General features: G+C 47.7%; 1 protein-coding gene across 1 annotated transcript in view; it reads left to right on the top strand.

The window, feature by feature from the left end:
• The window catches only part of LOC138974323 (ABC transporter G family member 20-like), a 60992-nt gene that overhangs the window by 12497 nt on the left and 22625 nt on the right, over positions 1-25870 (top strand). The window contains exons 4-11 of the mRNA XM_070347039.1: positions 6222-6376; positions 7047-7154; positions 15918-16002; positions 16418-16492; positions 19723-19815; positions 23629-23743; positions 24881-24998; positions 25439-25601. Coding sequence (XP_070203140.1) covers positions 6222-6376; positions 7047-7154; positions 15918-16002; positions 16418-16492; positions 19723-19815; positions 23629-23743; positions 24881-24998; positions 25439-25601 — 912 coding nt within the window. The remainder of the gene's footprint in view (positions 1-6221; positions 6377-7046; positions 7155-15917; positions 16003-16417; positions 16493-19722; positions 19816-23628; positions 23744-24880; positions 24999-25438; positions 25602-25870) is intronic.

Genomic DNA, 25870 nt, shown 5'->3' on the forward strand with positions numbered 1-25870 from the left:
AGACAGAGACACAGACAGAGACACAGACAGAGACACAGAGACACAAACACAGACAGAGACACACAAACAGAGACACAGACAGAGACACAGACAGAGACACAGACAGAGACACAAACAGAGACACAAACAGAGACACAGAGACACAGACAGAGACACAGACAGAGACACAGACAGAGACAGAGACACAGAGACACAAACAGAGACACAGAGACACAGACAGAGACACAAACAGACACAGAGACACAGACAGAGACACAAACAGAGACACAGACAGAGACACAAACAGAGACACAGACAGAGACACAAACAGAGACACAGAGACACAGACAGAGACACAAACAGAGACACAAACAGAGACACAAACAGAGACACAAACAGAGACACAGACAGAGACACAGACAGAGACACAGACAGAGACACAGACACAGAGACACAGAGAGAGACACAGACAGAGACACAGACAGAGACACAGACAGAGACATAGAGACACAGACAGAGACACAAACAGAGACACAGACAGAGACAGAGACACAGACACAGACAGAGACACAGACAGAGACACAGAGACACAGACAGAGACACAGAGACACAGACAGAGACACAGACAGAGACACAGAGACACAGACAGAGACACAAACAGAGACACAGACAGAGACACAGACAGAGACACAGACAGAGACACAGACAGACACACACACACACAGACAGACACACAGACAGAGACAGAGACACAGACAGACACACAGACAGAGACACAGAGACACAGACAGAGACACAGACAGAGACACAAACAGAGACACAGAGACACAGACAGAGACACAGACAGAGACACAGAGACACAGACAGAGACATAGAGACACAAACAGAGACACAGAGACACAGAGACACAGACAGAGACACAGACAGAGACACAGAGACACAGACAGAGACACAGACAGAGACACAGACAGAGACACAGACAGAGACACAGACAGAGACACAAACAGAGACACAGAGACACAGACAGAGACACAGAGACACAGACAGAGACAGAGACAGAGACACAGACAGAGACAGAGACACAGACAGAGACACAGAGACACAAACAGAGACACAGAGACACAGACAGAGACACAGACAGAGACACAGAGACACAGACAGAGACACAGAGACACAAACAGAGACACAGAGACACAAACAGAGACACAGAGACACAAACAGAGACACAGACAGAGACAGAGAGACACAGACAGAGACACAAACAGAGACACAGACAGAGAAACAGACAGAGACACAGACAGAGACACAAACAGAGACACAGAGACACAGACAGAGACACAGACAGAGACACAGACAAAGACACAGACAGAGACACAGACAGAGACACAGAGACACAAACAGAGACAGAGAGACACAAACAGAGACACAAACAGAGACAGAGAGACACAGACAGAGACACAAACAGAGACACACAGACACACACAGAGACACACACAGAGACACACACAGAGACACACACAGAGACACAGAGACACAGAGACACAGAGACACAGACACAGACAGAGACACAGACAGAGACACAGACAGAGACACAGAGACACAGACAGAGACACAGACAGAGACACAAACAGAGACACAGACAGAGACACAAACAGAGACACAGACAGAGACACAGACAGAGACACAGACAGAGACACAGACAGAGACACAAACAGAGACACAAACAGAGACACAGACAGAGACACAGACAGAGACACAGACAGAGACACAGACAGACACACAGACACAGACAGAGACACAGACAGAGACACAGACAGAGACACAGACAGAGACACAGACAGAGACACAGAGACACAAACAGAGACAGAGAGACACAAACAGAGACACAGACAGAGACACAGACAGAGACACAAACAGAGACACAGACAGAGACACAAACAGAGACACAGAGACACAAACAGAGACACAGACAGAGACACAGACAGAGACACAGACAGAGACACAGAGACACAGACAGAGACACAGACAGAGACACAAACAGAGACACAGAGACACAAACAGAGACACAGACAGAGACACAGACAGAGACACAGACAGAGACACAAACAGAGACACAGACAGAGACACAAACAGAGACACAGAGACACAAACAGAGACACAAACAGAGACACAGACAGAGACACAAACAGAGACACAGACAGAGACACAAACAGAGACACAGAGACACAGACAGAGACACAGACAGAGACGCAGACAGAGACACAAACAGAGACACAGACAGAGACACAAACAGAGACACAGAGACACAGACATAGACACACACAGAGACATAGAGACACAGACAGAGACACAAACAGAGACACAGATAGAGACACAGACAGAGACACAAACAGAGACACAAACAGAGACACAGACATAGACACAAACAGAGACACAGAGACACAGACAGAGACACAGACAGAGACACAGACAGAGACACAGACAGAGACACAGACAGAGACACAGACAGAGACACAGACAGAGACACAGACAGAGACACAGACAGAGACACAAACAGAGACACAGACAGAGACACAGACAGAGACACAGAGACACAGACAGAGACACAAACAGAGACACAGAGACACAGACAGAGACACAGACAGAGACACAGAGACACAGACAGAGACACAGACAGAGACACAGACAGAGACACAGACAGAGACACAAACAGAGACACAGACAGAGACACAAACAGAGACACAGACAGACACAGACAGAGACACAGAGACACAAACAGAGACACAGACAGAGACACAGACAGAGACACAGACAGAGACACAAACAGAGACACAAACAGAGACACAGACAGAGACACAGACAGAGACACAGACAGAGACACAAACAGAGACACAGACAGAGACACAAACAGAGACACAGACAGAGACACAAACAGAGACAGAGACAGAGACACAGACAGAGACACAGAGACATAGACATAGACACAGACAGAGACACAAACAGAGACACAGACAGAGACACAGACAGAGACACAGAGACACAAACAGAGACACAGAGACACAGACGGCGACACAGACAGAGACAGAGACACAGACAGAGACACAGAGACACAAACAGAGACACAGGCAGAGACATAGAGACATAAACAGAGACACAGACAGAGACACAGACAGAGACACAGATACACAAACAGAGACACAGAGACACAGACAGAGACACAGAGACACAGACGGAGACACAGACAGAGACACAGAGACACAGACAGAGACACAGAGACACAAACAGAGACACAGAGACACAGACAGAGACACAGAGACACAAACAGAGACACAGACAGAGACACAGAGACACAAACAGAGACACAGAGACACAAACAGAGACACAGAGACACAGACAGAGACACAGACAGAGACACAGAGACACAGACAGAGACACAGACAGAGACACAGACAGAGACACAGACAGAGACACAGACAGAGACACAAACAGAGACACAGACAGAGACACAAACAGAGACACAAACAGAGACACAGACAGAGACACAGAGACACAAACAGAGACACAGACAGAGACACAGACAGAGACACAGACAGAGACACAGAGACACAAACAGAGACACAGACAGAGACACAAACAGAGACACAGAGACACAAACAGAGACACAGACAGAGACACAGAGACATAGACATAGACACAGACAGAGACACAAACAGAGACACAGACAGAGACACAGACAGAGACACAGAGACACAAACAGAGACACAGACAGAGACACAGAGACACAGACAGAGACACAGACAGAGACACAGACAGAGACACAAACAGAGACACAGAGACACAGATAGAGACACAGACAGAGACACAGAGACACAGACAGAGACACAGACAGAGACACAGACAGAGACACAAACAGAGACACAGACAGAGACACAAACAGAGACACAGAGACACAAACAGAGACACAGACAGAGACACAAACAGAGACACAGACAGAGACACAAACAGAGACACAAACAGAGACACAGACAGAGACACAGACAGAGACACAGACAGAGACACAGACAGAGACACAAACAGAGACACAGACAGAGACACAAACAGAGACACAGACAGAGACACAGACAGAGACACAGACAGAGACACAGAGACATAGACATAGACACAGACAGAGACACAAACAGAGACACAGACAGAGACACAGACAGAGACACAGACACAGACAGAGACACAGACACAGACAGAGACACAGAGACACAGACAGAGACACAGAGACACAAACAGAGACACAGACAGAGACACAGAACACAGAGACACAGACAGAGACACAGACAGAGACAGAAAGACAGAGACACACAGACAGAGACACAGACAGAGACACAGACAGAGACAGAAAGACAGAGACACAGACACAGACAGAGACACAGACAGAGACACAGAGACACAAACAGAGACACAGAGACACAGACAGAGACACAGAGACACAGACAGAGACACAAACAGAGACACAGAGACACAAACAGAGACACAGAGACACAAACAGAGACACAGAGACACAGACAGAGACACAGACAGAGACACAGAGACACAGACAGAGACACAGACAGAGACACAGACAGAGACACAGACAGAGACACAGACAGAGACACAGACAGAGACACAAACAGAGACACAAACAGAGACACAGACAGAGACACAGAGACACAGACAGAGACACAGACAGAGACACAGACATAGACACAGACAGAGACATAGAGACACAAACAGAGACACAGACAGAGACACAGACATAGACACACACAGAGACATAGACAGAGACACAGAGACACAGACAGAGACACAGACAGACACAGACAGAGACACAAACAGAGACACAAACAGAGACACAGACAGAGACACAGAGACACAGACAGAGACACAGACAGAGACACAGACAGAGACACAAACAGAGACACAGAGACACAAACAGAGACACAGACAGAGACACAGACAGAGACACAGACAGAGACACAGACAGAGACACAGAGACACAAACAGAGACACAGACAGAGACACAGACAGAGACACAGACAGAGACACAGACAGAGACACAGACAGAGACACAGACAGAGACACAGAGACACAGACAGAGACACAGACAGAGACACAAACAGAGACACAAACAGAGACACAGAGACACAAACAGAGACACAGAGACACAAACAGAGACACAGACAGAGACACAGACACAGAGACACAGACAGAGACACAGACAGAGACACAGAGACACAGACAGAGACACAAACAGAGACACAGAGACACAAACAGAGACACAGACAGAGACATAGAGACACAAACAGAGACACAGACAGAGACACAGACATAGACACACACAGAGACATAGAGACACAGACAGAGACACAAACAGAGACACAGAGACACAGACAGAGACACAAACAGAGACACAGAGACACAAACAGAGACACAGAGACACAGACAGAGACAGTGAGAGACAGAGACACAGATGACACAGACAGAGACACAGACAGAGACACAAACAGAGACACAGAGACACAAACAGAGACACAGACAGAGACACAGACAGAGACACAGACAGAGACACAGACAGAGACACAGACAGAGACACAGACAGAGACACAGAGACACAGACACAGACACAGACAGAGACACAGAGACAGAGACACAAACAGAGACACAGACAGAGACACAGACAGAGACACAGACAGAGACACAGACAGAGACACAGACAGAGACACAGACAGAGACACAAACAGAGACACAGACAGAGACACAGACAGAGACACAGAGACACAAACAGAGACACAGAGACACAGAGACACAAACAGAGACACAGACAGAGACACAGAGACACAAACAGAGACACAGACAGAGACACAGAGACACAGACAGAGACAGAGACAGAGACACAGACAGAGACACAGAGACACAGACAGAGACACAGACAGAGACACAGACAGAGACACAGAGACACAGACAGAGACACAGACAGAGACACAGACAGAGACACAAACAGAGACACAGACAGAGACACAGAGACACAAACAGAGAGACAGACATGCATATCGACTGACTAGAGGCATCATTTGAAGTTCTTTTAGAGAAATGAAATTGATAAAGGGTTCACTGTATTGAAGTTCTACTGGAGAAATGAAATTGATAAAGGGTTCACTGTATTGAAGTTCTACTGGAGAAATGAAATGGATGAAGGGTGTGTGTGTGTGCAGGAGATCTCGCTGTACAACGAGCTGAGGATAGAGGAGCTGTTGCTGTACTTTGGGCGCGTGCATGGCATGACGAAAGATGACGTCACCTACAGGACCAATTTCCTCCTCGACTTCCTCAAACTGCCCGCCAGGAGTGCCCGCATCGGCTTCCTCAGGTCAGGGGTCACCATTGTTCTGCTGTCATTGGCCGTGGTGGTGTGACGTCAGTAGTAGTCCGTGTTGTCTGTATCAGTAGTACACGTTTACCGTGGACATTGATGATGATGATGATGATGATGATGATGATGATGATGATGATGATGATGATGGCGACGATGATGATGATGATGATGATGATGATGATGATGATGATGATGATGATGATGATGATGATGATGATGATGATGATGATGACGATAATTATTGTGATGATGATGATGATTGTGATGAAGATGATGATGATGATGATGATGATGATGATGACGATAATGATAATGATGATGATGATGATGATGATGATGATGATGATGATGATGATGATGATGATGGCGACGATGATGATGATGGCGATGGCGATGACGACGAAGATGATGACTGTGCTGATGATGACTGTGCTGATGATGATGACGTTGATGATGATGACGATGACGACTATGTTGATCATGATGACTATGTTGATCATGATGACGATGATGACTATGTTGGTCATGATGACGATAATGACGATGATGACTATGTTGATCATGATGACGATGATGATGACGATGATTATGTTGACCATGATGACGATGACAATGACGATGATGTTGACGATGACGATGACCATGATGACAATGATGATGACAGTGGCGGACAGAAGCGCCGTGTATCCCTGGCGGCAGCACTGCTCCACAAGCCCGGCCTGCTCATCCTGGACGAACCCACAGTGGGCGTGGACCCCGTGCTGAGAGAAAAGTGCGTCCCACCCCCACCTCTCTGTCTCTCTCTTTCTCCCTCCCCCACCTCTCTGTCTCTCTCTTTCTCCCTCTCCCTCTCTCTGCCTCTCTCTCTCTCCCACCCCCACCTCTCTGTCTCTCTCTTTCTCCCACCCCCACCTCTCTGTCTCTCTCTTTCTCCCACCCCCACCTCTCTGTCTCTCTCTTTCTCCCTCCCCCACCTCTCTGTCTCTCTCTTTGTCCCTCTCCCTCTCTCTCTGTCTCTCTCTTTCTCCCTCCCCCACCTCTCTGTCTCTCTCTTTCTCCCACCCCCACCTCTCTGTCTCTCTCTTTCTCTCTCTCCCTCTCTGTCTCTCTCTTTCTCCCTCCCCCACCTCTCTGTCTCTCTCTTTGTCCCTCTCCCTCTCTCTCTGTCTCTCTCTTTCTCCCTCCCCCACCTCTCTGTCTCTCTCTTTCTCCCTCTCCCTCTCTGTCTCTCTCTGTGTCTCTATCTCCCTCTCTGTCTCTCTCTTTCTCCCTCTCCCTCTCTCTGTCAATCTCTCTCTGTCTCTCTCTTTCTCCCTCTCCCTCTCTCTGTCTCCCTCTCTGTCTCTCTCTTTCTCCCTCTCCCTCTCTCTGTCTCTCTCTTTCTCCCTCTGTCTCTCTCTGTCTCTCTCTTTCTCCCTCTCCCTCTCTCTGTCTCTCTCTTTCTCCCTCTCCCTCTCTCTGTCTCTCTCTTTCTCCCTCTCCCTCTCTCTGTCTCTCTCTTTCTCCCTCTCCCTCTCTCTCTCTGTCAATCTCTCTCTCTCTCTCTCTGTGTCTCTGTCTCCCTCTCTGTCTCTCTTTCTCCCTCTCCCTCTCTCTCTCTGTCAATCTCTCTCTCTCTCTCTCTCTCTCTCTGTGTCTCTGTCTCCCTCTCTGTCTCTCTTCTCTCTCTCTTTCTCTCTCTGTCTCTGTGTCTCTCTCTGTACTGTGTCTCTCTCTGTGTCTCTGTCTCCCTCTCTGTCTCTCTTTCTCCCTCTCCCTCTCTCTGCCTCTCTCTCTGTCAATCTCTCTCTATGTATTTTAGAATAGTCCCTCTCTGGGCGAGGGCTGGTTGAAAAGAAGCTCGTTTATATTGCTTATGCCACAACCCTCGTAAAATAAAATTTGATTTGATTTGATTTGATTTGATTTGATTTGCCTCTCTCTCTGTCTCTGTCTCCCTCTCTGTCTCTTCTCTCTCTCTCTCTCTCTCTCTCTCTCTCTCTCTCTCTCTCTGTGTCTCTGTCTCTCTCTCTCTCTCTGTCTCTCTCCCGGAATTTGTGAGAGTCCCAATGAGTCTCAATACTTTCAAAAAACACCTTTCACTGTATTTAATGTTAAATTACGAAAAATCACAGTGATGGAAGACTTCGTTTGGTTATATTTTCATTTGTTCAAAGCATCAGTGTTCATTATATCCACACAAAAACACTCAAATTAATAACACATTTACTCATGCATGTGTATTCAGCATTGTTTTCACTACGTTACATATACGACGCTTAATATTTTTGTATAATATGTAATGAGTAAATATTCATATGTTGTTGTTTTTCTCTACCTTTTTTTCTACGTTAATATCCGTGTAAATATGTGATTAGATTAGTCCCCTCTCTGGGCGAGGGCTGGTTGAAAAAAAGCTCGTTGTATTGCTTACGCCACAACCCTCGAAAAATTAAATTTGATTTGATTTGATTTGATTTGATCTCTCTCTCTCTCTCTCTCTCTCTCTCTCTCTCTCTCTCTCTCTCTCTCTCTCTCTCTCTCTCTCTCTCTCTCTCTCTCTCTCTCTCTCTCTCTCTCTCTCTCTCTCTCTCTCTGTAATGCCGGTCTCCCCCTCTCTCTGTCTCTCTCTCTCTCTCTCTCTCTGTATTGCCGGTCTCCCCTCTCTCTCTCTCTCTCTCTCTCTCTCTCTCTCTCTCTCTCTCTCTCTCTCTCTCTCTCTCTGTAATGCCGGTCTCCCCTCTCTCTGTCTCTCTCTCTCTCTCTCTCTCTCTCTCTCTGTAATGCCGGTCTCCCCTCTCTCTCTCTCTCTCTCTCTCTCTCTCTCTCTCTCTCTCTCTCTCTCTCTCTCTCTCTCTCTCTCTCTCTCTCTCTCTCTCTCTCTCTCTCTCTGTAATGCCGGTCTCCCCCCTGTTTCACCGCTCCTTGTCTGCTCTGTCTGCCAGCCTGTTATGTATGCTTCTATTCGCTCCTTGTAATCTTTGTCTCTCTTCTCTCATGTATCGCTCTTCCCTGTTATGTCCGTCTCAGCTATCCGTCCTCACACTTCGTCTCTTCGTCTCCTGTCCGTCTGTCTGTCTCCCTGCCGCTCTGCTTTGTTTGCTGACCACTACGTCATTGCCGTCTGTCTGTCTCCCTACCGCTCTGCTTTGTTTACTGACCACTACGTCATTGCCGCCTGTCTCCCTACCGCTCTGCTTTGTTTACTGACCACTACGTCATTGCCGCCTGTCTGTCTTCCTACCGCTCTGCTTTGTTTACTGACCACTACGTCATTGCCGCCTGTCTGTCTTCCTACCGCTCTGCTTTGTTTACTGACCACTACGTCATTGCCGCCTGTCTGTCTTCCTACCGCTCTGCTTTGTTTACTGACCACTACGTCATTGCCGCCTGTCTCCCTACCGCTCTGCTTTGTTTACTGACCACTACGTCATTGCCGCCTGTCTCCCTACCGCTCTGCTTTGTTTACTGACCACTACGTCATTGCCGCCTGTCTCCCTACCGCTCTGCTTTGTTTACTGACCACTACGTCATTGCCGCCTGTCTGTCTTCCTACCGCTCTGCTTTGTTTACTGACCACTACGTCATTGCCGCCTGTCTGTCTCCCTACCGCTCTGCTTTGTTTACTGACCACTACGTCATTGCCGCCTGTCTGTCTCCCTACCGCTCTGCTTTGTTTACTGACCACTACGTCATTGCCGCCTGTCTGTCTTCCTACCGCTCTGCTTTGTTTACTGACCACTACGTCATTGCCGCCTGTCTCCCTACCGCTCTGCTTTGTTTACTGACCACTACGTCATTGCCGCCTGTCTCCCTACCGCTCTGCTTTGTTTACTGACCACTACGTCATTGCCGCCTGTCTCCCTACCGCTCTGCTTTGTTTACTGACCACTACGTCATTGCCGCCTGTCTGTCTCCCTACCGCTCTGCTTTGTTTACTGACCACTACGTCATTGCCGTCTGTCTGTCTCCCTACCGCTCTGCTTTGTTTACTGACCACTACGTCATTGCCGTCTGTCTGTCTCCCTACCGCTCTACTTTGTTTACTGACCACTACGTCATTGCCGCCTGTCTGTCTCCCTACCGCTCTGCTTTGTTTACTGACCACTACGTCATTGCCGCCTGTCTGTCTTCCCTACCGCTCTGCTTTGTTTACTGACCACTACGTCATTGCCGTCTGTCTCCCTACCGCTCTGCTTTGTTTACTGACCACTACGTCATTGCCGCCTGTCTGTCTCCCTACCGCTCTGCTTTGTTTACTGACCACTACGTCATTGCCGTCTGTCTCCCTACCGCTCTGCTTTGTTTACTGACCACTACGTCATTGCCGCCTGTCTGTCTCCCTACCGCTCTGCTTTGTTTACTGACCACTACGTCATTGCCGCCTGTCTGTCTCCCTACCGCTCTGCTTTGTTTACTGACCACTACGTCATTGCCGCCTGTCTGTCTCCCTACCGCTCTGCTTTGTTTACTGACCACTACGTCATTGCCGCCTGTCTGTCTCCCTACCGCTCTGCTTTGTTTACTGACCACTACGTCATTGCCGCCTGTCTGTCTCCCTACCGCTCTGCTTTGTTTACTGACCACTACGTCATTGCCGCCTGTCTCCCTACCGCTCTGCTTTGTTTACTGACCACTACGTCATTGCCGCCTGTCTCCCTACCGCTCTGCTTTGTTTACTGACCACTACGTCATTGCCGCCTGTCTGTCTCCCTACCGCTCTGCTTTGTTTACTGACCACTACGTCATTGCCGCCTGTCTGTCTCCCTACCGCTCTGCTTTGTTTACTGACCACTACGTCATTGCCGCCTGTCTGTCTCCCTACCGCTCTGCTTTGTTTACTGACCACTACGTCATTGCCGTCTGTCTCCCTACCGCTCTGCTTTGTTTACTGACCACTACGTCATTGCCGCCTGTCTGTCTCCCTACCGCTCTGCTTTGTTTACTGACCACTACGTCATTGCCGCCTGTCTCCCTACCGCTCTGCTTTGTTTACTGACCACTACGTCATTGCCGCCTGTCTCCCTACCGCTCTGCTTTGTTTACTGACCACTACGTCATTGCCGCCTGTCTGTCTCCCTACCGCTCTGCTTTGTTTACTGACCACTACGTCATTGCCGCCTGTCTGTCTCCCTACCGCTCTGCTTTGTTTACTGACCACTACGTCATTGCCGCCTGTCTGTCTCCCTACCGCTCTGCTTTGTTTACTGACCACTACGTCATTGCCGCCTGTCTGTCTCCCTACCGCTCTGCTTTGTTTACTGACCACTACGTCATTGCCGCCTGTCTCCCTACCGCTCTGCTTTGTTTACTGACCACTACGTCATTGCCGCCTGTCTGTCTCCCTACCGCTCTGCTTTGTTTACTGACCACTACGTCATTGCCGCCTGTCTCCCTACCGCTCTGCTTTGTTTACTGACCACTACGTCATTGCCGTCTGTCTGTCTCCCTACCGCTCTGCTTTGTTTACTGACCACTACGTCATTGCCGCCTGTCTCCCTACCGCTCTGCTTTGTTTACTGACCACTACGTCATTGCCGTCTGTCTGTCTCCCTACCGCTCTGCTTTGTTTACTGACCACTACGTCATTGCCGCCTGTCTCCCTACCGCTCTGCTTTGTTTACTGACCACTACGTCATTGCCGTCTGTCTGTCTCCCTACCGCTCTGCTTTGTTTGCTTACCACTACGTCATTGCCGCCTGTCTGTCTCTCTACCGCTCTGCTTTGTTTACTGACCACTACGTCATTGCCGCCTGTCTGTCTCCCTACCGCTCTGCTTTGTTTACTGACCACTACGTCATTGCCGCCTGTCTGTCTCCCTACCGCTCTGCTTTGTTTACTGACCACTACGTCATTGCCGCCTGTCTGTCTCCCTACCGCTCTGCTTTGTTTACTGACCACTACGTCATTGCCGCCTGTCTGTCTCCCTACCGCTCTGCTTTGTTTACTGACCACTACGTCATTGCCGCCTGTCTGTCTCCCTACCGCTCTGCTTTGTTTACTGACCACTACGTCATTGCCGTCTGTCTGTCTCCCTACCGCTCTGCTTTGTTTACTGACCACTACGTCATTGCCGCCTGTCTGTCTCCCTACCGCTCTGCTTTGTTTACTGACCACTACGTCATTGCCACCTGTCTGTCTCCCTACCGCTCTGCTTTGTTTACTGACCACTACGTCATTGCCGTCTGTCTGTCTCCCTACCGCTCTGCTTTGTTTACTGACCACTACGTCATTGCCGTCTGTCTGTCTCCCTACCGCTCTGCTTTGTTTACTGACCACTACGTCATTGCCGCCTGTCTGTCTCCCTACCGCTCTGCTTTGTTTACTGACCACTACGTCATTGCCGCCTGTCTGTCTCCCTACCGCTCTGCTTTGTTTACTGACCACTACGTCATTGCCGCCTGTCTGTCTCCCTACCGCTCTGCTTTGTTTACTGACCACTACGTCATTGCCGCCTGTCTGTCTCCCTACCGCTCTGCTTTGTTTACTGACCACTACGTCATTGCCGTCTGTCTCCCTACCGCTCTACTTTGTTTACTGACCACTACGTCATTGCAGCCTGTCTGTCTCCCTACCGCTCTGCTTTGTTTACTGACCACTACGTCATTGCCGTCTGTCTGTCTCCCTACAGCTCTGCTTTGTTTACTGACCACTACGTCATTGCCGTCTGTCTCCCTACCGCTCTGCTTTGTTTACTGACCACTACGTCATTGCCGCCTGTCTGTCTCCCTACCGCTCTGCTTTGTTTACTGACCACTACGTCATTGCCGCCTGTCTGTCTCCCTACCGCTCTGCTTTGTTTACTGACCACTACGTCATTGCCGTCTGTCTCCCTACCGCTCTGCTTTGTTTACTGACCACTACGTCATTGCCGCCTGTCTGTCTCCCTACCGCTCTGCTTTGTTTACTGACCACTACGTCATTGCCGTCTGTCTCCCTACCGCTCTGCTTTGTTTACTGACCACTACGTCATTGCCGCCTGTCTGTCTCCCTACAGCTCTGCTTTGTTTACTGACCACTACGTCATTGCCGCCTGCCTGTCTCCCTACCGCTCTGCTTTGTTTACTGACCACTACGTCATTGCCGCCTGTCTCCCTACCGCTCTGCTTTGTTTACTGACCACTACGTCATTGCCGCCTGTCTCCCTACCGCTCTGCTTTGTTTACTGACCACTACGTCATTGCCGCCTGTCTCCCTACCGCTCTGCTTTGTTTACTGACCACTACGTCATTGCCGCCTGTCTGTCTCCCTACCGCTCTGCTTTGTTTACTGACCACTACGTCATTGCCGCCTGTCTGTCTCCCTACCGCTCTGCTTTGTTTACTGACCACTACGTCATTGCCGTCTGTCTCCCTACAGCTCTGCTTTGTTTACTGACCACTACGTCATTGCCGCCTGCCTGTCTCCCTACCGCTCTGCTTTGTTTACTGACCACTACGTCATTGCCGCCTGTCTGTCTTCCTACCGCTCTGCTTTGTTTACTGACCACTACGTCATTGCCGCCTGTCTCCCTACCGCTCTGCTTTGTTTACTGACCACTACGTCATTGCCGTCTGTCTGTCTCCCTACCGCTCTGCTTTGTTTACTGACCACTACGTCATTGCCGCCTGTCTCCCTACCGCTCTGCTTTGTTTACTGACCACTACGTCATTGCCGTCTGTCTGTCTCCCTACCGCTCTGCTTTGTTTACTGACCACTACGTCATTGCCGCCTGTCTCCCTACCGCTCTGCTCTGTTTACTGACCACTACGTCATTGCCGTCTGTCTGTCTCCCTACCGCTCTGCTTTGTTTACTGACCACTACGTCATTGCCGCCTGTCTCCCTACCGCTCTGCTTTGTTTACTGACCACTACGTCATTGCCGCCTGTCTGTCTCCCTACCGCTCTGCTTTGTTTACTGACCACTACGTCATTGCCGCCTGTCTGTCTTCCTACCGCTCTGCTTTGTTTACTGACCACTACGTCATTGCCGTCTGTCTGTCTCCCTACCGCTCTGCTTTGTTTACTGACCACTACGTCATTGCCGTCTGTCTGTCTTCCCTACCGCTCTGCTTTGTTTACTGACCACTACGTCATTGCCGCCTGTCTGTCTCCCTACCGCTCTGCTTTGTTTACTGACCACTACGTCATTGCCGCCTGTCTGTCTCCCTACCGCTCTGCTTTGTTTACTGACCACTACGTCATTGCCGTCTGTCTGTCTTTCTACCGCTCTGCTTTGTTTACTGACCACTACGTCATTGCCGCCTGTCTGTCTCCCTACCGCTCTGCTTTGTTTACTGACCACTACGTCATTGCCGTCTGTCTCCCTACCGCTCTGCTTTGTTTACTGACCACTACGTCATTGCCGCCTGTCTGTCTCCCTACCGCTCTGCTTTGTTTACTGACCACTACGTCATTGCCGCCTGTCTGTCTCCCTACCGCTCTGCTTTGTTTACTGACCACTACGTCATTGCCGCCTGTCTCCCTACCGCTCTGCTTTGTTTACTGACCACTACGTCATTGCCGTCTGTCTGTCTCCCTACCGCTCTGCTTTGTTTACTGACCACTACGTCATTGCCGTCTGTCTGTCTCCCTACCGCTCTGCTTTGTTTACTGACCACTACGTCATTGCCGTCTGTCTGTCTCCCTACCGCTCTGCTTTGTTTACTGACCACTACGTCATTGCCGTCTGTCTGTCTCCCTGACCACTACGTCATTGCCGTCTGTCTGTCTCCCTACCGCTCTGCTTTGTTTACTGACCACTACGTCATTGCCGCCTGTCTCCCTACCGCTCTGCTCTGTTTGCTGACCACTACGTCATTGCCGCCTGTCTGTCTCTCTACCGCTCTGCTTTGTTTACTGACCACTACGTCATTGCCGTCTGTCTGTCTCCCTGCCGCTCTGCTTTGTTTGCTGACCACTACGTCATTGCCGTCTGTCTCCCTACCGCTCTGCTTTGTTTACTGACCACTACGTCATTGCCGCCTGTCTCCCTACCGCTCTGCTTTGTTTACTGACCACTACGTCATTGCCGCCTGTCTCCCTACCGCTCTGCTTTGTTTACTGACCACTACGTCATTGCCGCCTGTCTGTCTTCCTACCGCTCTGCTTTGTTTACTGACCACTACGTCATTGCCGCCTGTCTCCCTACCGCTCTGCTTTGTTTACTGACCACTACGTCATTGCCGCCTGTCTCCCTACCGCTCTGCTTTGTTTACTGACCACTACGTCATTGCCGTCTGTCTCCCTACCGCTCTGCTTTGTTTACTGACCACTACGTCATTGCCGCCTGTCTCCCTACCGCTCTGCTTTGTTTACTGACCACTACGTCATTGCCGTCTGTCTGTCTCCCTACCGCTCTGCTTTGTTTACTGACCACTACGTCATTGCCGCCTGTCTCCCTACCGCTCTGCTTTGTTTACTGACCACTACGTCATTGCCGCCTGTCTCCCTACCGCTCTGCTCTGTTTACTGACCACTACGTCATTGCCGCCTGTCTGTCTCCCTACCGCTCTGCTTTGTTTACTGACCACTACGTCATTGCCGCCTGTCCATTTTTATCTTACTATTGCTGTAGGATATGGGAACACCTGCTGGAGATCGCGCAGAGCACCATCATCATCACGACACACTACATAGAGGAGGCCAGACAGGCAGACAGGGTAGGTACACACTGACACACACACTGACCACCGTCATCACGACACACTACATAGAGGAAGCCTACAGGCAGACAGGGTAGGTACACACTGACACACACACTGACCACCGTCATCACGACACACTACATAGAGGAGGCCAGACAGGCAGACAGGGTAGGTACACACTGACACACACACTGACCATCATCATCTTCACACATTACATAGAGGAGACCAGACAGGCAGACAGGGTAGGTACACACTGACACACACACTGACCACCGTCATCACGACACACTACATAGAGGAAGCCTACAGGCAGACAGGGTAGATACACACTGACAAACAAACTGACCACCATGATGATGATGTTGGTACTGACGACAACGACGACGACGATACATGGTGATGATGATGATGATGATGATTTGTGCAGGTGGGGTTGATGAGAGCAGGACGGATGCTGGACGAAGACAAACCCTCCACCCTGATGGACCGTTATAACATGATGGTACGGTAACCATGACAACACCCTTTCTCTGTCTAGAAACCCTTCACTCTGATGGACCGTTATAACATGATGGTACGGTAACCATGACAACACCCTTTCTCTGTCTAGAAACTCTTCACTCTGATGGACCGTTATAACATGACGGTACGGTAACCATGACAACAGCAGACGGCCTGTCCGATGATTGGCACACAATTCAAGTAGCTGCAATCTAGCAGACGGTCTGTCCGATGATTGGCACACAATTCAAGTAGCTGCAATCTAGCAGACGGTCTGTCCGATGATTGGCACACAATTCAAGTAGCTGCAATCTAGCAGACGGTCTGTCCGATGATTGGCACACAATTCAAGTAGCTGCAATCTAGCAGACGGTCTGTCCGATGATTGGCACACAATCAGAGACTCTCCTTTCCCTATGAAACGTCCATTGTATAGTGCAATTTTGAAATGAAATTACCGGTCTGAAACATTTATTCATTGACTTTCTTCTGAAACAATCCTTGTTCTCTGATCATTCACAGGTTAACCAAAGTCACAATACGCAAAATCGCTATCCGCAGCAGAAGTCAGACTTTCAAACAATACTGAAAAAGAATAATACATAAGCCAGCATGCTACGTGACGTCATATGAAACCGGGAATATTAACGTAATGCCAAACATCCGGTTATCTGGTGTCTTCACGGTGATACATGTCCATAGGTTTTTCAATGTTCGATGATTTCCGTGGATACAAATGTCATGTGCAAATGGATATGCGCACTAAACCGTCGTCTGCAATACGCAACATGGACCATGGTGGTAGTTGTTGCTGCCAAAACATGTTTTTAACACAGAATATTATGTCAGAATAGCAATCTAAACGCTATTGTGTTTTCAGCGTAGCATAGGGTCCGACATCTGGACAGCAGATATATGAACATTATATGTTGACTGCAATACAGATATATGGACGTTATATGTTGACGGCAATACAGATATATGGACGTTATATGTTGACGGCAATACAGATATACGGACGTTATATGTTGACGGCAATACAGATATATGAACGTTATATGTTGACTGCAATACAGATATATGGACGTTATATGTTGACGGCAATACAGATATACGGACGTTATATGTTGACGGCAATACAGATATATGAACGTTATATGTTGACTGCAATACAGATATATGAACGTTATATGTTGACTGCAATACAGATATACGGACGTTATATGTTGACTGCAATACAGATATATGAACGTTATATGTTGACTGCAATACAGATATATGGACGTTATATGTTGACTGCAATACAGATATACGGACGTTATATGTTGACTGCAATACAGATATATGAACGTTATATGTTGACTGCAATACAGATATATGGACGTTGTATCTTGACAGTATATCTTGACAGTAATACAGTCATATGAACGTTATATGTTGACACCAATACAGATATATTATGGGCGTTATATGTTGACAGCAATAATCATATGGACGTTATATGTTGACAGCAAAACAGACATATGGACTATTCTGTCTCAGAACAGATAATGTCACCAAAAAACTCACCGTTACAAATCACAGTGAAACTCAAAACTTTATTAATGATGCTTCACAGTTGACATAACTGGGGACAGAACATGGACGTTATAATTATGGTGACAGCAATACAGATATATGGACGTTATATGTTGACAGCAATACAGATATATGGACGTTATATGGTGACAGCAATACAGATATATGGACGTTATATGTTGACAGCAATACAGATATATGGACGTTATATGGTGACAGCAATACAGATATATGGACGTTATATGTTGACAGCAATACAGATATATGGACGTTATATGTTGACAGCAATACAGATATATGGACGTTATATGTTGACAGCAATACAGATATATGGACGTTATATGGTGACAGCAATACAGATATATGGACGTTATATGGTGACAGCGATACAGATATATGGACGTTATATGGTGACAGCAATACAGATATATGGACGTTATATGGTGACAGCAATACAGATATATGGACGTTATATGTTGACAGCGATACAGATATATGGACGTTATTACTTACTAGCAGTTAAGCCCGGCTTCGCCCGGGAGTAAGCGGAGCCCTGTAGCAATTTAAGACGCTCGCTATCCCATTATGATTAGCTTTACCTCCTTTGTTTGGATACAAAAAAAGAGTTATCTGCCTTATCTTCTAGAAATTTCCGGAACTGTCCAGTTCATTTTTCTTTCTTCGTTTCTTCCCCTCATAGGAGCAATAGCGAGTCTCTAATATCACTGGCATGATGTGCTTGCTACAGGTGAACAGTAGGCACTGAACTGGTCTTGCACCATATAGGCTGTATTCAATAAATGGGAGGTCCATAATCTGAGAAAGGAAACAATGAATCAAGAAACTAAAACCCAGGTGCACATCTGCGGCACCTAGGGAGTGTACGTGCACACTATCTTGTTCCTGCCTCGTGCCATCTCAGAGGCATGGTGACCACAGACAAAAAAGAGTTATCTCCCTTACCTTCTAGAAATTTCCGGAACTGTCAGGGGGCAGGGTTAGTGTGTGTGTGTGTGTGGGGGGGGGGGGGGGGGGGGGGCGACGGGATGATAGCGGGCGGGGTGTAACCCTTGAGAATGACACGGTATACTGGTTTGATGAGAGTTACCTCCCTTCCGTGGGTGACAAAGCATGACTTACCTCCCTTGCACTATGTGATAGAGATGGGGAGGGTCATTATCCGAGGAAGGAAACAATGTCTGGAGAAACTAAAACCCAGGTGCACATTTGTGGGTCCAGGGCAGTGTGCATGCAAAATATCTTGTGCTTATCTTTTGCCATCTCTGAGGTATGGCGACCACAGACACACAGACAGACAGACACTCTCTTTTATTATATGTATAGAAGAGTAATACAGATATATGGACGTTATATGTTGACAGCAATACAGATATATGGACGTTATTACTTAAGAGCAGGGACCTATAGGTCTATGCTTAAGAGTAATACAGACATATGGACGTTATATATTGACAGTACTAGTAATACAGACATATGGACGTTATATCTTGACATCAATACAGATATATGGACGTTATTACTTAAGAGCAGGGACCTATAGGTCTATGCTTAAGAGTAATACAGACATATGGACGTTATATCTTGACATCAATACAGTCATATGTATCGAGACAGACACATGAAATGTTGCAGAGTCTTGAAGCCATCTTTCTACACCTATGTCACCATGACCTGGTAGGCAACGCAGAAGACGAGGAATTAATGTCGGGCAACTATGGCTACGAGGTAACACTGCTTTCATTTTTACATCTACTGTTACAAGGTTACAATGCTTTCATTTTTACATCTACTGTTACAAGGTTACAATGCTTTCATTTTTACATCTACTGTTACAAGGTTACAATGCTGTGTTTGTTACATCTACTGTTACAAGGTTACAATGCTGTGTTTGTTACATCTACTGTTACAAGGTTACAATGCTGTGTTTGTTACATCTACTGTTACAAGGTTACAATGCTGTGTTTGTTACATCTACTGTTACAAGGTTACAATGCTGTGTTTGTTACATCTACTGTTACAAGGTTACAATGCTGTGTTTGTTACATCTTCTGTCACAAAATAACATTGCTGTGGTTGTAATGTCATAAACAAGGTAACACTGTTGTGCTTGTAACGTCATAAACAAGGTTACAATGCTGTGTTTGTTACATCTGCTGTTACAAAACAACATTGCTGTGCTTGTAACGTCATAAACAAGGTGACGCTGCAATGTTTGTTACATCTATTGTTACCAGGTAACACTGCTGTGTTTGTTACATCTATTGTTACCAGGTAACACTGCTGTGTTGTTACATCTATTGTTACCAGGTAACACTGCTGTGTTTGTTACATCTATTCAATCAATCAATCAATATGAGGCTTATATCGCGCGTATTCCGTGGGTACAGTTCTAAGCGCAGGGATTTATTTTTAAATTTTTTAAATTTTGTATTTTATGCAATTTATATCGCGCACATATTCAAGGCGCAGGGATTTATTTATGCCGTGTGAGATGGCATTTTTTCACGCATTCACATCGGCCAGCAGATCGCAGCCATTTCGGCGCATATCCTACTTTTCACGGCCTATTATTCCAAGTCACACGGATATTTTGGTGGACATTTTTATCTATGCCTATACAATTTTGCCAGGAAAGACCCTTTTGTCAATCGTGGGATCTTTAACGTGCACACCCCAATGTAGTGTACACGAAGGGACCTCGGTTTTTCGTCTCATCCGAAAGACTAGCACTTGAGCCCACCACCTAGGTTAGGAAAGGGGGGAGAAAATTGCTAACGCCCTGACCCAGGGTCGAACTCGCAACCTCTCGCTTCCGAGCGCAAGTGCATTACCATTCGGCCGCCCAGTCCACCAGGTAACACTGCTATGCTTGTTTCATCTATTGTTAAAAAGTAACATTGCTATGTTTGTTACATTTATTGTTACCTGGTAATACTGCTTTGTTTGTTACATCTATTGTTACATGGTAACACTGCTGTGTTTGTTACATCTATTGTTACAAGGTAACACTGCTGTGTTTGATACATCTATTGTTACCAGGTAACACTGCTATGTTTGTTACATCTATTGTTACCAGGTAACATTGCTGTGTTTGTTACATCTATTGTTACCCGGTAACACTGCTATGTTTGTTACATCTATGAAAACGAGGTAACACTGCTGTATCTGTTACAACTATGAAAACAAGAGGCGAAGCCATCAAGGCTCACGTAAGAAATCGACAAACAGTAACACAAACTCAATCACTCCGTCACACACACACACACACACACACACACACACACACACACACACACACACACACACACACACACACACACACACACACACATACACACACACACACACACACACACACAGAGAAAGAGAATAGGTGAAACTGTGCAAGAAAGCGAGACACTAGATCTAGATCTGTCTGTCTGCATGTACACTAGTTTCGGCCCGCTCAAAATAATAATGACCGAGACTTTCAGTACTTCCTTCGCGTGACGTCTAATCCTCTTACGTCATAATGTGACGTCAATGTAATGTGACGTCTTCAAATGTTAGAGTTTCTACCACAGACATACACAAGCACAAACACACGCACACACACACACACGCGCACACACACACGCACGCACAGACAGACAAAGTTACGATCGCATAGGCTACACTTACGTGAGCCAACGAGGTAATACGGCTCAGCTTTCTACATCTTAAGATACGAGGTGACATCGCTAAATCCGTAACAACCAGGGCTGAGAGGTCATAACAACTATGGTTAGACAAAACCACTACCACTGTCACTGCATTGGTAACTATAGCTATGTATTGTGTCATACATATCTCTGGTGTAACACACTGTTAGTTGTGGTAATAACAAGTATTGTTAGAGAAATCCACTATCACTGTCACTGCATTGGTAACTATAGCTATGTATTGTGTCATACATATCTCTGGTGTAACACACTGTTAGTTGTGGTAATAACAAGTATTGTTAGAGAAAACCACTATCACTGTCACTATATGTGTAACCACAGATGTTTATCATGCACATCTCTGGTGAAACACTGTTAGTTGTGTCTCTGGTGTAACACTGTTAGTTGTGTCTCTGGTGTAACACTGTTTGTTGTGTCTCTGGTGTAACACTGTTAGTTGTGTCTCTGGTGTAACAATGTTAGTTGTGTCTCTGGTGTAACAATGTTAGTTGTGTCTCTGGTGTAACACTGTTTGTTGTGTCTCTGTTGTAACACTGTTAGTTGTGTCTCTGGTGTAACACTGTTAGTTGTGTCTCTGGTGTAACACTGTTAGTTGTGTCTCTGGTGTAACACTGTTTGTTGTGTCTCTGGTGTAACACTGTTAGTTGTGTCTCTGGTGTAACACACGGTTAGTTGTGTCTCTGGTGTAACACACTGTTAGTTGTGTGACTGGTGTAACACACTGTTAGTTGTGTGACTGGTGTAACACACTGTTAGTTGTGTGACTGGTGTAACACACTGTTAGTTGTGTCTCTGGTGTAATACTCTGTTTGTTGTGTCTCTGGTGTAACGCACTGTTAGTTAATTGTGTCTCTGGTGTAACACTCTGTTAGCTGTATCTCTGGTGTAACACACTGTTAGTTGTGTCTCTGGTGTAACACTCTGTTAGTTGTGTCTCTGGTGTAACACACTGTTAGTTGTGTCTCTGGTGTAACACACTGTTAGTTGTGTCTCTGGTGTAACACACTGTTAGTTGTGTCTCTGGTGTAACACTGTTAGTTGTGTCTCTGGTGTAACACACTGTTAGTTGTGTGACTGGTGTAACACTCCGTTAGTTGTGTCTCTGGTGTAACACACTGTTAGTTGTGTCTCTGGTGTATCACACTGTTTGTTGTGTGACTGGTGGAACACACTGTTAGTTGTGTCTCTGGTGTAACACACTGTTAGTTGTGTCTCTGGTGTAACACACTGTTAGTTGTGTCTCTGGTGTAACACACTGTTAGTTGTGTCTCTGGTGTAACACACTGTTAGTTGTGTCTCTGGTGTAACACACTGTTAGTTGTGTCTCTGGTGTAACACTGTTAGTTGTGTCTCTGGTGTAACACACTGTTAGTTGTGTCTCTGGTGTAACACTGTTAGTTGTATCTCTGGTGTAACACACTGTTAGTTGTGTCTCTGAGTTTGTTGTGTCTCTGGTGTAACACACTGTTAGTTGTGTCTCTGGTGTAACACACTGTTAGTTGTGTCTCTGGTGTAACACACTGTTAGTTGTGTCTCTGGTGTAACACACTGTTAGTTGTGTCTCTGGTGTAACACACTGTTAGTTGTGTCTCTGGTGTAACACACTGTTAGTTGTGTCTCTGGTGTAACACACTGTTAGTTGTGTCTCTGGTGTAACACACTGTTAGTTGTGTCTCTGGTGTAACACACTGTTAGATGTGTCTACATGTGTGCAAGACAAGGTCAGTGTGCGACAGTTGTATGTCTGTATGTTTTGTCACTTTCTCGATGCACACACGCCCCCTCCCCCCCCCCCCCCCCCACCAACTGACTATTGACCGGTGCTTACTGTGTCCAGTCAGATGACGTCACTGTGAGTTTCGATGACAAGAAGCCGTTACTGACCGGAGAGACGGCCACCTCAGCGGGCTCTCTGACGTCACCGTCCTACTATGGCGCCGTCACCCTCGACAGTCAGTTATTGTTGTTGTTGTGTTGTTGTTGTCGTTGTCGTTGTCGTTGTTGTTATTGTTGTTGTTGCTGTTATATAACATAAACCGAATATTGGGAAACAACAGCAGTGCCTCGCGTTTTGGGGGCAGGCAGCTCATAAGAGACATCAGAGGACGCTGTCCAGCCCGTCAAGACACGAGTTGTGCGTGTAGTGTGTGCTGTCTGTGGTGCGGTGTACTAACGACACGCGTGGTGTGTGTAGATCTACCCCGGGGCAGACCGGTCAAAGAGCCGTGGTGTGTGTGGTGTGTACTAACGACACGCGTGGTGTGTGTAGATCTACCCCGGGGCAGACCGGTCAAAGAGCCGTGGTGTGTGCTGTGTGTGGTGTGTACTAACGACACGCGTGGTGTGTGTAGATCTACCCCGGGGCAGACCGGTCAAAGAGCCGTGGTGTGTATTGTGTGTGGTGTGTACTAACGACACGCGTGGTGTGTGTAGATCTACCCCGAGGCAGACCGATCAAAGAGCCGTGGTGTGTGCTGTGTGTGGTGTGTACTAACAACACGCGTGGTGTGTGTAGATCTACCCCGGGGCAAGCCGGTCAAAGAGCCGTGGTGTGTGCTGTGTGTGGTGTGTACTAACGACACGCGTGGTGTGTGTAGATCTACCCCGGGGCAAACCGGTCAAAGAGCCGTGGTGTGTGCTGTGTGTGGTGTGTACTAACGACACGCGTGGTGTGTGTAGATCTACCCCGGGGCAGACCGGTCAAAGAGCCGTGGTGTGTGCTGTGTGTGGTGTGTACTAACGACACGCGTGGTGTGTGTAGATCTACCCCGGGGCAAACCGGTCAAAGAGCCGTGGTGTGTGCTGTGTGTGGTGTGTACTAACGACACGCGTGGTGTGTGTAGATCTACCCCGGGGCAGACCGGTCAAAGAGCCGTGGTGTGTGCTGTGTGTGGTGTGTACTAACGACACGCGTGGTGTGTGTAGATCTACCCCGGGGCAGACCGGTCAAAGAGCCGTGGTGTGTGCTGTGTGTGGTGTGTACTAACGACACGCGTGCTGTGTGTAGATCTACCCCGGGGCAAACCGGTCAAAGAGCCGTGGTGTGTATTGTGTGTGGTGTGTACTAACGACACGCGTGGTGTGTGTAGATCTACCCCGGGGCAAGCCGGTCAAAGAGCCGTGGTGTGTGCTGCCCGAGCTGCCGTCACTCCGCGTAATGATGGCTCTCGTCATCAAGAACCTCACCACCATGCAGCGCAGCATCGGGTCTGTTCTTCTGTCTGTCTGTCTGTCTGTCTGTTCCTCTGTCTGTCTGTCTGTCTGTCTGTTTGTTTCTCTGTCTGTCTGTACCTATGTCTGTACCTCCGGCTGTACGTTTGTCTCTCTGTACCTCTTTCGGTGACGGCATGTACAACGGTGGTGACGGTGTGTGTAACGGTGGTGACGGTGTGTGTAACGGTGGTGACGATGTGTGTAACTGTGGAGACGATGTGTGTAACGGTGGTGACGATGTGTGTAACGGTAGTGACGGTGTGTTTGTTACGGTGTCGACTGTGTGTAACGGTGGTGACGATGTGTGTAACGACAGTGACTGTGTGTTTGTAACGGTTGTGACTGTGTGAGTAACAGTGGTGACGGTGTGTGTAACGATGGTGACGGTGTGTAACGATGATGACTGTGTGTAACGGTGGTGACGGTGTGTGCAGACTGCTGTTCTTTGAGTTCATCATCCCCTCCATCCAGATCGTGCTGTTCTGCCTGTGTATCGGGCGGGCCCCCCACGACCTGACTATCGGCGTGGTCAACAGAGACAACGGCAACATGGGTGCCCTCTACCTAACTCACCTCAACAATGACACCTTCACACAGGTCACTCGTCTACCCCCCCCCCCCCCCATCTCCCTCTCAGAAAGGGAGAGAGAGAGGGGGGGATAGAGAGATAGACAGTCAACGAGACATGTATAGACAGACACACAGAGAGAGAGACGGACACAGACAAGACAGACAGACAGGCAGACAGACAGTGTGTGTGTGTGTGTGTGTGTGTGTTGTTGTTGTGTGTGTGTGTGTGTGTGTGTGTGTGTGTGTGTGTGTGTGTGTTTGTGTGTGTGTGTGTGTGTGTAGAGCGATTCAGAGTA

Source organism: Littorina saxatilis, linkage group LG8 (assembly GCF_037325665.1).
Source record: "Littorina saxatilis isolate snail1 linkage group LG8, US_GU_Lsax_2.0, whole genome shotgun sequence".
Lineage (NCBI taxonomy): Eukaryota > Metazoa > Mollusca > Gastropoda > Littorinimorpha > Littorinidae > Littorina > Littorina saxatilis.